We start from the raw sequence: 13,338 nt of genomic DNA, 5'->3' as shown, positions 1-13,338 counted from the left end.
AAAAAACGGATTGCACACGGACAGCACACAGATGACAAGTGAGAAGAAATTGTCCTACTCTCCTGATGAGATTGGGACCGGTTTTTCATACGTCCGTGTGACCCCAGCCTCACCGTGCTTGTGTTTATTCCAGGTGCTGTCACCCCACAGACTGGAGCTGCTGAAGGTTCAATTACAGCAGGAAGTGGAAGCTCCGATGCGGGAGCATTTTCGAAAACTCAATGATGTATGTCAACTTACCATTACTTTTTATTCTTGTGTACATGTTTCCATTCAAACCTTTCAAGGCAAATACGGTATATTTTGGAGCCTTTTTCCAGCATAGTTAATAGGAGGTGCCATTGTTTGCTATTCTGCCATTGCTTAGAGGGGTTTTGCAACAAAAAACTAAATGCATTCCATCTAAGAGAGCTTGAGATAATAATACACTCTCAAATAGAATTCAGTACCAGAAATGCACATTTTTTTCTACATCAAGCATATCTGAAGAATAATTTCACAACTTTTTCCACCTTTAATCTCACCTATAATTTCTCTGTTGAGAATCCAATTGAAATTGTCATCTAAAGCCTGCTTTACACCATACGATCCAGCATACGATATCGTATGCGATTGTCCCCGCCCCCATCGTATGTATGGCACGTTCAATTTGTTGAACGTGTCGCACAAACGAGTAACCCCCCGTCACACGTACTTACCCGTCCATACGACCTCGATGTTGGCGGCGAACGTCCACTTCCTGGAGTGGGAGGGACGTTCGGCGTCACATCGACGTCACGTGGCAGCCGGCCAATAGAAGCGCAGGGGCGGAGATGAGCGGGACGTAAACATCCCTCCCACCTCCTTCCTTCCGCATTGCCGGCGGGAGCCGCAGGACGCAGGTAAGCTACAGTTCATCGTTCCCGTGGTGTCACACACTGCGATGTGTGCTACCCCGGGTATGATGAACAACCTGACGTTCAATTTTTAGGAATTGAACGACGTGCGTGCGATGAACGTTTTACCGTTCAATCGCAATCGCACGTAGCTGTTACATGCTACAATGTATCTTACGATGCCGGATGGGCGTCACTTACGACGTGACCCCGCCGACACATCGTAAGATATATTGTAGCATGGAAAGAGCCCTTAAAGGGGAGAAATAAAACTAACAAAACTAAAAGAATGTGGTTGCATAACTCTGACTGACACATTCAGTAGTAATCCATGTATTACAATGATGTGCCAGTCATAGTGGGTATATGTTGCTTGTTGCATAGCTGGCTATGAGAACTCTGCTGTCTGCCTGGGCCATGTGACGGGTATGTGTGCCCTTTTTCTTTATCGTTCCTTTTGGAGACCCATACCATGGTGTTTAGCTTCTGCCTCCGGAGGACACACAAAGTACTACACTTAAAAGTGTAGCTCCTCCCTCTGAGCTTATACACCCCCTGGTAGCCAGTCCTAGCCAGTTTATTGCTTTGTGTCAGGAGGCATACATCCACACATGCATTCTCATCTGATTTGTTTGATTTTTGGAAAGAGTTTGAAGAAAAGCGGGTCCATGTCTGGATTCCCGGCATGTCCCTTCTCACCCCACTGTGTCGGCGGTGTTGTTAAGGTTGATTTACAAGGCTGCAGCCTTACATGCCGCGCTCCTTCACCATCCCTTCTGGGCTCTGGCTTGAAGTGGGAGCCAGCACGGTCTCCATGCCTGGCAGGAGTCCGGTTTCCATCCACAGCCCCTTGAGGATTCTGTTGGACCGGAGCACTCATCCCCAGGGACATGGCCCTGCGTCTCAGCAGCTAAGTACCTGAGACGTTTATGTTGGGGGTTCCGGTTCTTTATTGTAAGGGGAGAGTATGCTGTATGTGATTGTTTTAACTTTTCCGGCGGATTCTCTAGCTTTTGCCTGAGAACCGCGCCGATGGTGCCTGCTTGTCGGCCTCGCCGCTTAAATTTAGGTCCCGGCTTCGCCGGAGGCCTAGTTTCATTTTCCTGCCCTCGCATGTCACTCATGCAGAGGGACAGGTTCGGTTCCTCCCGGCGGCCGTTCTACACAGGGGAGGGACACTCCCCACTGCTGGGGTGTCCCTCCTTCCCTGCAGGTCTCTATAGCCCTCCAGTTCCCGCTCTTTTATAGGAACGCCCCCTAGTCATTTCTCAGGCAGAGTTCACTCTGCTCTGGGACATCCTGCATTCTGCATCTCTGCTGAGGTCCTGCGACTGGGGGACCGGGCTTCGGGATCTGGAGGGCACACAACACCGCGCTCAGCGGTCTGGTAAGCCACAGCCGGTCTCCGGTTGTGGACCTCTGTATACCAGCAGCATGTCTCACACAAGGAGCAAGGCCCAGTGGTCTCTCAGGCTCCTGTGATTGAACCCCCGGCCTGGGTAGAGTCCTTTTCTAGGTCCATATCCCAGTCATTTGCTGAGTCCATGGGACTTTTGTCCAGGACTTTGATGAATATGCATCAGCCCCCCTCACAGGGTGCCTCTAATACTCTTGACAGAGGACTCCTATCCTCTGACCTCCGTCCATCAGAGCTCACGGAGGATTCATCATCTGATCCCAGACCCCGTCCTTCTAAGAGAAGGCGCAGGGTTTCCTCCCCCTCCCCATCCCACGGCTCTGTCTCAAGAGCTGACTCTCAAGATGAGGAGGATGCCCTCACTGGGGGCTCGGAGGCTACGTATCCCATCGATTTCTCTGAGGGTGACTCAGGTCTTAGTGATTTGATTGCTTCTCTTAATTCTGTGCTGGATCTCAATCCGCCAGTGTCAGAGGAGCAACTCTCTTTGGCAGAAAAACATCAGTTTACCTCGCCTAAGAGAGTGAAGAGTGTGCTCTTTAACCACTCCAGTTTTCAGGCCGCTGTGACCAAACCCAGGGCCTGCCCTGACAAACGCTTTCCAAAGCGTGGTTCTGATGACCAGTTTCCATTTCCACCTGAGGTGGTCAAGGAGTGGTCTCACTCCCCAAAGGTAGACCCTCCGGTGTCTAGGCTATCAGCCCGGACCGTTGTGTCGGTGGCTGACGGCACCTCACTTAAGGATTCCACTGACCGTCAGATTGACCTTCTGGCCAAATCTGTGTATGAAGCTGCGGGGGCCGCGTTTTCCCTGTCTTTTGCAGCAGTGTGGGCTCTCAAAGCCATCTCTGCTTCTCTAGAGGAGATGCATTCCCTCACCAAGGAATCTATGCCTGAGATGGTTATCTTAACTGCTCAGGCTTCAGCCTTTTCATCTTATGCCATGTCTGCCATGCTAGAGGCTGCTCACCGCACTGCGGTGGCTTCAGCTAATTCTCTTGTTATCCGTAGGATTTTGTGGCTTCGAGAGTGGAAGGCAGATGCTTCTTCCAAGAAGTTTCTTGCTGGGCTCCCTTTTTCTGGTTCACGGCTGTTTGGTGAACAGCTGGATGAAATCATTAAAGAAGCTACTGGCGGGAAGAGTACTTCCATGCCACAAACCAAGACCAGGAAACCCGCCCAGGGTAGGAATCAATCGAGGTTTCGTTCCTTTCGTTCCTCCAACTGGTCATCCTCTAAGCCTTCCGCCTCGTCCGCTAACTCAGCCAAGGATCAGAAATACAACTGGCGCCCAAAAGCGCGTCCGCAGAAGACCGCAGGAGGTTCTGCCACTAAGGCAGCTTCCTCATGACTCTCGGCCTGCTCCAGCCACGTCCTTAGTCGGTGGCAGGCTCTCCCACTTTGGCGACGCTTGGTTAAAGCAAGTCTCCGATCAGTGGGTGAGAGACATCATATCTCACGGCTACAGGATAGAATTCTCTTCCAGCCCTCCAAACAGATTTTTTTCTCTCAACTCCCCCCTGCTACGTTTTGCGATTAGGAGAGGATCATTTCCAATTCGTGGCTCTCCCCTTCGGGTTAGCCACGGCCCCTCGGGTATTCACCAAGGTCATGGCGGCAGTGATTGCGGTCCTGCACCTCCAGGGGTTAGCAGTGCTTCCTTATCTGGACGACCTTCTGGTCAAGGGTACATCCAGCGCAGACTGTCAGCGGAGTGTTTCGCTCACTCTCGCCACCCTAGCCCAATTCGGGTGGATTGTCAATCTTCCCAAATCCACTCTGACTCCGACCCAGAGTCTCACGTACCTAGGGATGCAGTTCGAGACTTTGCCGGCACTTGTGAAGTTGCCCTTAATCAAACAGCAGTCTCTCTGGCTAGCGGTACGCTCTCTCCTGAGGCCCCGCCGTTATTCCCTCAGGCGCCTAATGCAGGTGCTGGGTCAAATGGTGGCCTCCATGGAGGCGGTTCCCTTTGCCCAGTTCCATCTGCGTCCTCTGCAGCTGGACATTCTCCGCTGTTGGGACAAGCGGCCTTCCTCCTTACAGAGGTTAGTGGCTCTGTCACCACGGACCAGGAGCTCTCTTCAGTGGTGGCTTCGACCCCTCTCCCTGTCCCAAGGGCACTCCTTCCTGACTCCGTCCTGGGTGATCCTCACCACGGATGCCAGCCTTTCCGGATGGGGAGCGGTACATCTCCACCACAGAGCACAGGGCACTTGGACTCCGTCCGAGTTAGCCCTTTCAATCAATGTGCTGGAAACCAGAGCTGTGCTTCTAGCTCTCCTAGCCTTTCACCACCTGTTGGCGGGCAGGCACATTCGAGTCCAGTCAGACAACGCGACAGCGGTTGCCTACATCAATCACCAAGGCGGGACACGCAGCCGCCTGGCAATGTTGGAGGTCCAACGCATTCTTCAATGGGCGGAGGACTCCAAGTCCACCATATCCGCAGTCCACATCCCTGGCGTAGAAAACTGGGAGGCAGATTATCTCAGCCGTCAATCCGTGGACGGTGGCGAGTGGTCCCTGCACCCGGCAGTGTTTCAGTCAATCTGCCGCAAGTGGGGCACTCCGGACGTGGACCTAATGGCATCCCATCACAACAACAAAGTTCCGGTTTACGTGGCTCGCTCCCACGATCCTCAGGCATTCGCCGTGGACGCTCTGGTTCAAGACTGGTCCCAGTTTCGTCTGTCCTACGTGTTTCCCCCTCTAGCTCTCTTGCCCAGAGTCCTGCGCAAGATCAGAATGGGGGGCCGTCGAGTCATCCTCATTGCACCGGACTGGCCCAGGGAGCTTGGTATCCGGACCTGCTCCAACTGTCCGTGGAGATGCCGTGGCATCTTCCGGACCGTCCAGACCTGCTCTCGCAAGGTCCGTTTTTCCGCCCGAATTCTGCGGCACTCAAATTCACGGCGTGGCTCTTGAGTCCTGGATTTTGACGGCTTCTGGTATTCCTCCTGAAGTCATCTCCACTATGACTCGGGCCCGTAAGTCTTCCTCCGTCAAGATCTATCACAGGACTTGGAAAATTTTCCTGTCCTGGTGTCGCTCTTCCGGCCATTCTCCTTGGCCATTCTCCTTGCCGACCCTTCTGTATTTTCTACAGTCCGGTCTGCAGCTAGGACTGTCCCTCAACTCTCTCAAGGGACAAGTCTCAGCTCTATCAGTGCTGTTCCAGCGGCGTCTCGCCCGGCTGGCTCAGGTCCGCACCTTCATGCAAGGTGCGTCTCACATCATTCCGCCTTATCGGCGGCCCTTGGATCCCTGGGACCTTAACTTGGTCCTCACGGTATTGCAGAAACACCCTTTCGAGCCCCTTAGGGAGGTTTCTTTGTATCGTCTTTCTCAAAAGGTGGCCTTTCTAGTTGCCATAACTTCTCTCAGGAGAGTCTCTGATTTGGCTGCGCTCTCTTCGGAGTCACCTTTTTTGGTTTTTCACCAAGACAAGGTAGTTCTCCGTCCGACCCCGGACTTTCTTCCTAAGGTGGTCTCTCCCTTCCACCTTAACCAGGATATTTCCTTGCCTTCCTTCTGTCCGGCCCCTGTTCATCGCTTTGAGAAAGCGCTGCATACTCTAGATCTGGGGCGTGCTCTCCGGATTTTTGTGTCTCGCACCACTGCGCTTAGGCGGTGCACCTCTCTTTTTGTGCTAACCACAGGGCGGCGCAAGGGTCTCTCTGCTTCTAAGTCGACCTTGGCCCTTTGGATTAGATCGACCATTTTGGACGCCTACCAGAGTACTCAGGTGCCTCCCCCGCCGGGGATCAAAGCACACTCGACCAGAGCTGTCGGTGCCTCTTGGGCTTTTAGGCACCAGGCTACGGCTCAACAAGTCTGTCAGGCTGCCACTTGGAGTAGCCTGCATACCTTCTCGAAGCACTACCAAGTGCATGCTCATGCTTCGGCAGATGCGAGCTTGGGCAGACGCATCCTTCAGGCGGCTGTCGCCCACTTGTGAAGTTAGGCTCCGCCTACTTCTTAGTTTTTCTGTTTATTCCCACCCAGGGACAGCTTTGGAACGTCCCATGGTATGGGTCTCCCAAAGGAACGATAAAGAAAAAGAGAATTTTGTTACTTACCGTAAATTCTTTCTTCAGCGCTCTATTGGGAGACCCAGACGATTGGGGTATAGCTACTGCCCTCCGGAGGCCACACAAAGCACTACACTAAAAAGTGCAAGGCCCCTCCCCTTCTGGCTATACCCCCCCCGTGGTATCACGGGTTCTCCAGTTTTCAAGCTTTGTGCGAAGGAGGTCAGACATCCACGCATAGCTCCACAGATTTTAGTCAGCAGTAGCTGCTGACTATTTCGGATGGAAGAAAAGAGGGCCCATATAGGGCCCCCAGCATGCTCCCTTCTCACCCGTGGATGGTGTTGTAAGGTTGAGGTACCTATTGCTGGTACGGAGGCTGGAGCCCACATGCTGCTTTCCTTCCACATCCCCCTGAGGGGCTCTGAGGAAGTGGGATCCTGCCGGCCTCAAAGCTCTGACGCCGGGCTCCATCCACAGACCCATTTGAACCTGCTGGATACGGAGCTGGAGTACCGTTCAGGGACATGGCCCTGCACCATTACAGGTACTCTGTGTCCCCGTACACACAGGCACAGCACACTCCAGACTTGCTGGGTGTGCTAGTGCGCCGGGGACAGTAAAGGGTTACAGTCACTGCAGCTTTGCTGAGTGACTTTGTGTTTTGGGAACTACCGCGCCGGACGCTCCGGGAGCGGCGGCGCGGCTGGGACTTGTAGTTCGCCGGGGACTGGGCGCCGACCGCGCTTTTACGGCGGCGGCGCTTATAAATCCAGTCCCCGGCTTCTGCGGCCTAGTGCCGCTTCGTTCCCGCCCCCTCCCTGTCACTCAGGGAAGGGGACAGGCGCTGAGCAATCAGCAGCGCCGAGGGCTGGAGCCTTTTTACATGCTCCAGCCCTCTCACTGCACACTGTCGGACGCCGGATTCCCGCTCTGCCTTGGGGGCACGCCCACGGCCCGCCCCTCCTCACATGAGCTGGGGAAGAAGCCGGCAGCCATTACTGCAGTCCGAGCTCGGACTTTCGGCACCAAGGCAGGACGGTGGCGATCATACACCCGCTTATAGGCGGGCGGTAAGAGGCACACATAGTGCTGACCACGATATAACTGCAGTGTGTACATGTGTTGTTTTTTACTGCATAGGTCGCTATATGCCCGCTTGGGGAGCGACACATCAGCAGCAGGAAAGCAGGTGTGCTAAGGCACAGGCTTTCTAGGCTGCTTGTATTGCACGACTGAGGTGTTCATTTGTGTTTATGCTTGTATGCTATACACTGCACTGTACAGTCGCTAGTCTTAGCTATATTCTCCTGGAATGGCTAGACTACAGCAGCAGAAAACCAAGGGTGCTGGGGCACAGGTTTTTTTCTATGCTGCTTGTATTGCATGGGCTGCAGTGTGCATTTGTACTTGTGCTTGTATGCTATACATAGCACTGTATGGTCACTCTTCTGGGCCATATTCCCCGAGATGACTAGTCTACAGCAGCAGAAGAGCTGGGGTGCCAGGGCACAGGCTTCTATGCTGCTTGTATTGCATGTGCTGCAGTGTTCATTTGTACTTGTGCTTGTATGCTATACATTGCACTGTAGGGTCACTCTTCTGGGCTATATTCCCCTAAATGACTAGTATACAGCAGCAGAAGAGCAGGGGTGCCAGGGCACAGGCTTCTATGCTGCTTGTATTGCTTGTGCTGCAGTGGTCTTTTGTACTTTATGCCTGTATGCTATACATTGCAATGTACGGTCACCAATCTTGGCTATATACTTCTAGATAGCTAGTCGGCAGCGGCAAAAAAGCAACACAGATTTCAGTGCTGTTTTTACTACATGGGATGCTGTTCATGACACCGTCCCATTGTGTGCATGCTCCCCTGTAGCACGTCGTCTGCCGGGGTCTCTAGCACTTCGTCTGCCGGGGCTCTACTAGTTGTGGCCAAAGAAACCTCCTGTCAACCCTGTCCATGGACAGGGACGGAGTAGTCATAATATAGAGACTTGCACCCATGGGCAATCTACTTGACCAAAAGGCAGCTCTTCAGGGCTTTGTTACTGACATCGCTCTCAATCCGGATACACCGGGTGGTAACGCCATACGGAATGATCCTATACCGTCCATCAATGGAAGGTTGGATCTTTCTCCCTCAGCTCCCCCAGTGGAGATAGGAGACGAACAGGAGAAGTTCCTTTTCAGTATCTCACGCAGATATTGAGTATTTTTCTGGCCACGCTGACTTCAGAGAAGCAGTCCAGGAACACCACGCTTACCAGATAAGCGTCTTCTCCAAACGTTTTTAGGATACACGTTATCCCTTTTCCCCTGACGTGGTCAGCGCTGGACCCAGGGTCCAAAGGTGGATTCTCCAATCTCCAGGCTTGCATATAGAGCCATAGTTGCACTGGAGATGGGGCTTCACTTAAAGATGCCATTCACAGACAGATGGACTCTGGTTGAAATCTGTCTAGGAGGCTATCGGCGTGTCGGTTGCTCCGGCATCCACAGCCGTATTGGCAACCTAACCTTTTCAGCTGTTCTTGCGCAGCTGACCTTGAGCAGGGACATCTGTACCGCAGAGGCGTCCGTAACCCCGCAATGTCTGCACTGCGACTTACCCTGTTAATACTGTCCTAAAAGTACAGTCGAGGTTTCGGTCCTTCCCAAGCTCCGGCAGGTCCCAATTGTCCTCGTGCAAAAGGGCTACAAAACCTCAGACGGGCTCAGATTCCGGCCGGGCTCAATCTCGCCCAAGGAAGGCAGTCGGAGGAACCGCTACCAAGGCGGTCTCCTCAGGACTCTCAGCTCTCTCTCTCTCTCTCCGCATCCGCGGTTGATGGCAGACTCCCCCGCCTTTGGCGACATTTAGCTGCCACAGGTCACAGACCGGTGGGTGACGGACATTGTGCTCACGTGCACAGGACAGTGTTCTGTTCTCGTCCTCCGACTCCATTCTTCAGAACGGCCCCACCTCTCCACCGAGCAGATGCCCTGCTGCAGGCGGTGGACGCTCTAAGAGCAGAAGGAGTGGTGATCCCTGTCCCCCCTCAGGAACGAGGGCGAGGGTTTGTACTCCAATCTCTTTGTGGCTCCAAAAATGGACGGTTCCTTCCGTCCTGTTCTGGTCCTGAAACTGCTCAACGAGCATGCGAACGCCAGGCGGTTCCGGATGGGATCCCTCCGATCCGTCATTGCCTCAATGTCTCGAGGAGACTTCCTTGCCTCAACAGACATCAAAGATGCCTATCTCCACGTGCCAATTGCTACGGAGCACAAACGTTTTCTACGTTTTGTGATAGGAGACGAACATCTTCAGTTCGTAGCTCTGCCATTCAGTCTGGCGACAGCCCCACGGGTGTTCACCAAGGTCATGGCAGCAGTGGTAGCAGTCTTGCACTCTCAGGGACACCCGGTGATCCCGTACTTGGACGATCTACTCGTCAAAGCACCCTCCCTCGAGGCATGCCAACGCAGCCTGAATGTTACGCTGGAGACTCTCCAGACTTTCGGGTGGATCATCAATTTGGCAAGGTCAAATCTGTCTCCGACTCAATCACTAACGTATCTCGGCATGGAGTTTCATACTCTATCAGCCATAGTGAAGCTTCCGCTGAACCAGCAGCGTTCACTGCAGACAGAGGTGCAGTCTCTCCTTCAAGGCCAGCCGCACCCCTTAAGGCGCCTCATGCACTTCCTAAGGAAGATGGTGGCAGCCATCGAGGCAGTTCTCTTTGCGCAGATTCATCTGCGCCAACGGCAATGGGACATTCTCCGCCAATGGGATGGGCAGTCAACCTCCCTGGACGGGAAGTCTCCCTTTCCCTGACGGCCGAGGACTCTTTGCAATAGTGGCTTATTCCCACCTCATTGTCATAGCCCCCATCCTGGGCAGTGGTCACGACAGATACGAGTCTGTCAGGGTGGGGAGCAGTTTGTCTCCGCCACATGGCTCAGGGGACGTGGACTCAGCAGGAGTCCACCCTTCAGATCGATGTTCTGGAAATCGGGGCAGGGTATCTTACCCTATTAGCTTTCCAGAAGTGGCTAGAAAGAGAGCAGATCCGAATCCAGTCGGACATCTCCACAGCGGTGGCATACATCAACCACCAAGGAGGGACACGCAGTCAGCAGCCTTCCAGGAAGTCCGGCGAATCCTCATGTGGGTGGAGGACACAGCATCCACCATATCCGCAGTTCACATCCCGGGCGTAGAAAACTGGGAAGCAGACTTCCTCAGTCGCCAGGGCATGGACGCGGGGGAATGGTCCCTTCACCCGGACGTGTTTCAGGAAATCTGTTGCCGCTGGGGGGTGCCGGACGTCGACCTAATGGCGTCTCGGCACACCAACAAGGTCCCGGCATTTATGGCACGATCGCGCGATCACAGAGCTCTGGCGGCAGACGCCTTAGTGCAAGATTGGTCGCAGTTCCGGCTCACATATGTGTTTCCACCTCTGGCACTCTTGCCCAGAGTACTGCGCAAAAATCAGATCCGATTGCAGCCGCGTCATACTCGTCGCACCAGACTGGCCGAGGAGATCGTGGTACCCGGATCTGTGGCATCTCACGGTCGGCCGACCGGGGTCACTACCAGACCGACCAGACTTACTGTCTCAAGGGCCGTTTTCTCCATCGGAATTCTGCGGCCCTGAACCTGACTGTGTGGCCTTTGTGTCCTGGATCCTAGCGTCTTCAGGATTATCCCAAGGGGTCGTTGCCACCATGAGACAGGCTAGGAAGCCCACGTCTGCTAAGATCTACCACAGAACGTGGAAGATTTTCTTAATCTGGTGCTCTACTCAGGGAGTGTCTCCCTGGCCATTTGCATTGCCTACTTTTCTTTCCTTCCTACAATAGGAGTTAGAAAAGGGCTTGTCGCTAGACTCCCTCAAAGGGCAAGTCTCAGCACTATCCGTGTTTTTTCAGAAGCGTCTAGCACGTCTTTCTAAGGTGCTCACGTTCCCGCAGGGGGTTTGTCATATCGTACCCCCGTACAAGCGGCCGTTAGATCCATGGGATCTGAACAGGGTTCTAGTTGCTCTCCAGAAGCCGCCTTTCGAGCCTCTGAAGGAAGTTTCCTTTTCTCGCCTGTCACAGAAGGTGGCGTTTCTCGTTGCGATCACATCGCTTCGGCGAGTGTCTGAGCTGGCAGCTCTGTCATCCAAGGCTCCCTTCCTGGTGTTTTCACCAGGACAAGGTAGTGCTGCGCATCATCCCTAAGGTCGTATCCTCGTTTCATCTTAATCAGGATATCTCCTTACCGTCCTTTTGCACTCATCCGGTTCACCGGTATGAGAATGTTTACGTTTGCTAGATCTGGTGAGAGCACTCAGAATCTACATTTCCCGCACGGCGCCCATACGCCGTTCCGATGCCCTTGTCGCTGGTACGCGCAAGAGGTTGCAGGCTTCTAAAGCCACCCTGGCTCGATGGATCAAAGAACCAATTCTGGAAGCCTACCGTTCTGCAGGGCTTCCGGTTCTTTCAGGGCTGAAAGCCCATTCAACCAGAGCCGTGGGTGCGTCCTGGGCGCTACGACACCAGGCTTCGGCTCAACAGGTGTGCCAGGCAGCTACCTGGTCGAGTCTGCACACTTTCACCAAACATTATCAGGTGCATACCTATGCTTCGGCGGATGCCAGCTTAGGTAGTAGAGTCCTGCAGGCGGCAGTGACATCCCCGTAGGGGAGGGCTGTTTTGCAGCTCTAACATGAGGTATCTCTTTACCCACCCAGGGACAGCTTTTGGACGTCCCAATCGTCTGGGTCTCCCAATAGAGCGCTGAAGAAGAAGGGAATTTTGTTACTTACCGTAAATTCCTTTTCTTCTAGCTCTTATTGGGAGACCCAGCACCCGCCCTGTTGTCCTTCGGGATTTCTTGGTTGTTTGCGGGTACACATGTTGTTCATGTTGAACGGTTTTTCAGTTCTCCGACGTTATTCGGAGTTAATTTGTTTAAACCAGTTATTGGCTTCCTCCTTCTTGCTTTGGCACTAAAACTGGAGAACCCGTGATACCACGGGGGGGTATAGCCAGAAGGGGAGGGGCCTTGCACTTTTTAGTGTAGTGCTTTGTGTGGCCTCCGGAGGGCAGTAGCTATACCCCAATCGTCTGGGTCTCCCAATAAGAGCTAGAAGAAAAGGAATTTACGGTAAGTAACAAAATTCCCTTCTTTTCTTATAGTTCCGTATTGGGAGACCCAGCTCCCTCCCTGTTGCCTGTTGGCAATTTTCTTGTTCCGTTTGTTATCCCTGGCTGTTGTCGTGGACAGAGTCTCCGGTTGTTCCGGTTCTTACTCGGTTCTACTTGTGGGTGGCTATTCTCCTTCAGCTTTTGCACTAAACTGGCTAGGACTTGCTACCAGGGGGTGTATAAGCTCAGAGGGAGGAGCTACACTTTTAAGTGTAGTACTTTGTGTGTCCTCCGGAGGCAGAAGCTAAACACCCATGGTCTGGGTCTCCCAATACGGAACTATAAGAAAAAGAATTTACGGTAAGTAACAAAATTCTCTTTATCTGAACACTACATATACCAGCTCTGCATGCTCAGTTACAGCAGACGTCTGCTGGTGGACCGACTATTGAAGACCAGTGATCGGGTACAGTGCATAAGTATGCCTGATATAACAAATGGTTAATTTCTGGCATTGAATTGATTTTGAAAAGTGTATTTTTTTAATATTCTTTTAGAAAGAATGCATTATTTTTTGTGGTAAAACCCTTTTAAATCCTATTTTCATGATGAACATATTTAAAGAAAGCCATCATGAAAATGAAGTTTAACCTGTAATTTAATCATGTAGACCTCTGATCTTTCTGGGATTTTGGGTCAGGTGGGCGGGCCTATCAGTGACTGACAGCTATATCTGTATGCACAGTTATAGAAAGAGGGCTGTCAGTCACTGATGGGCCTGCCCACCGGACGCAAAATCCCAGAAAGATTAAAGGTTTTAATTATTATATATTATTTTTATTATAATTAAATTTTAATTATTAAATGACAAGTTAAAGTAGTGTTC

At 52.6% G+C, this 13,338-nt stretch overlaps 1 protein-coding gene across 1 annotated transcript in view; it reads left to right on the top strand.

The window, feature by feature from the left end:
• CEP83 (centrosomal protein 83) overlaps nucleotides 1-13,338 on the top strand; it is a 101,995-nt gene that overhangs the window by 15,863 nt on the left and 72,794 nt on the right. The window contains exon 4 of the mRNA XM_075342442.1: nucleotides 134-226. Within this exon, the coding sequence (XP_075198557.1) occupies nucleotides 134-226 (93 nt within the window). The remainder of the gene's footprint in view (nucleotides 1-133; nucleotides 227-13,338) is intronic.

The sequence above is a fragment of the Anomaloglossus baeobatrachus genome, chromosome 4, assembly GCF_048569485.1.
Source record: "Anomaloglossus baeobatrachus isolate aAnoBae1 chromosome 4, aAnoBae1.hap1, whole genome shotgun sequence".
Lineage (NCBI taxonomy): Eukaryota > Metazoa > Chordata > Amphibia > Anura > Aromobatidae > Anomaloglossus > Anomaloglossus baeobatrachus.
This window is presented reverse-complemented; position numbering and strand designations above follow the sequence as displayed.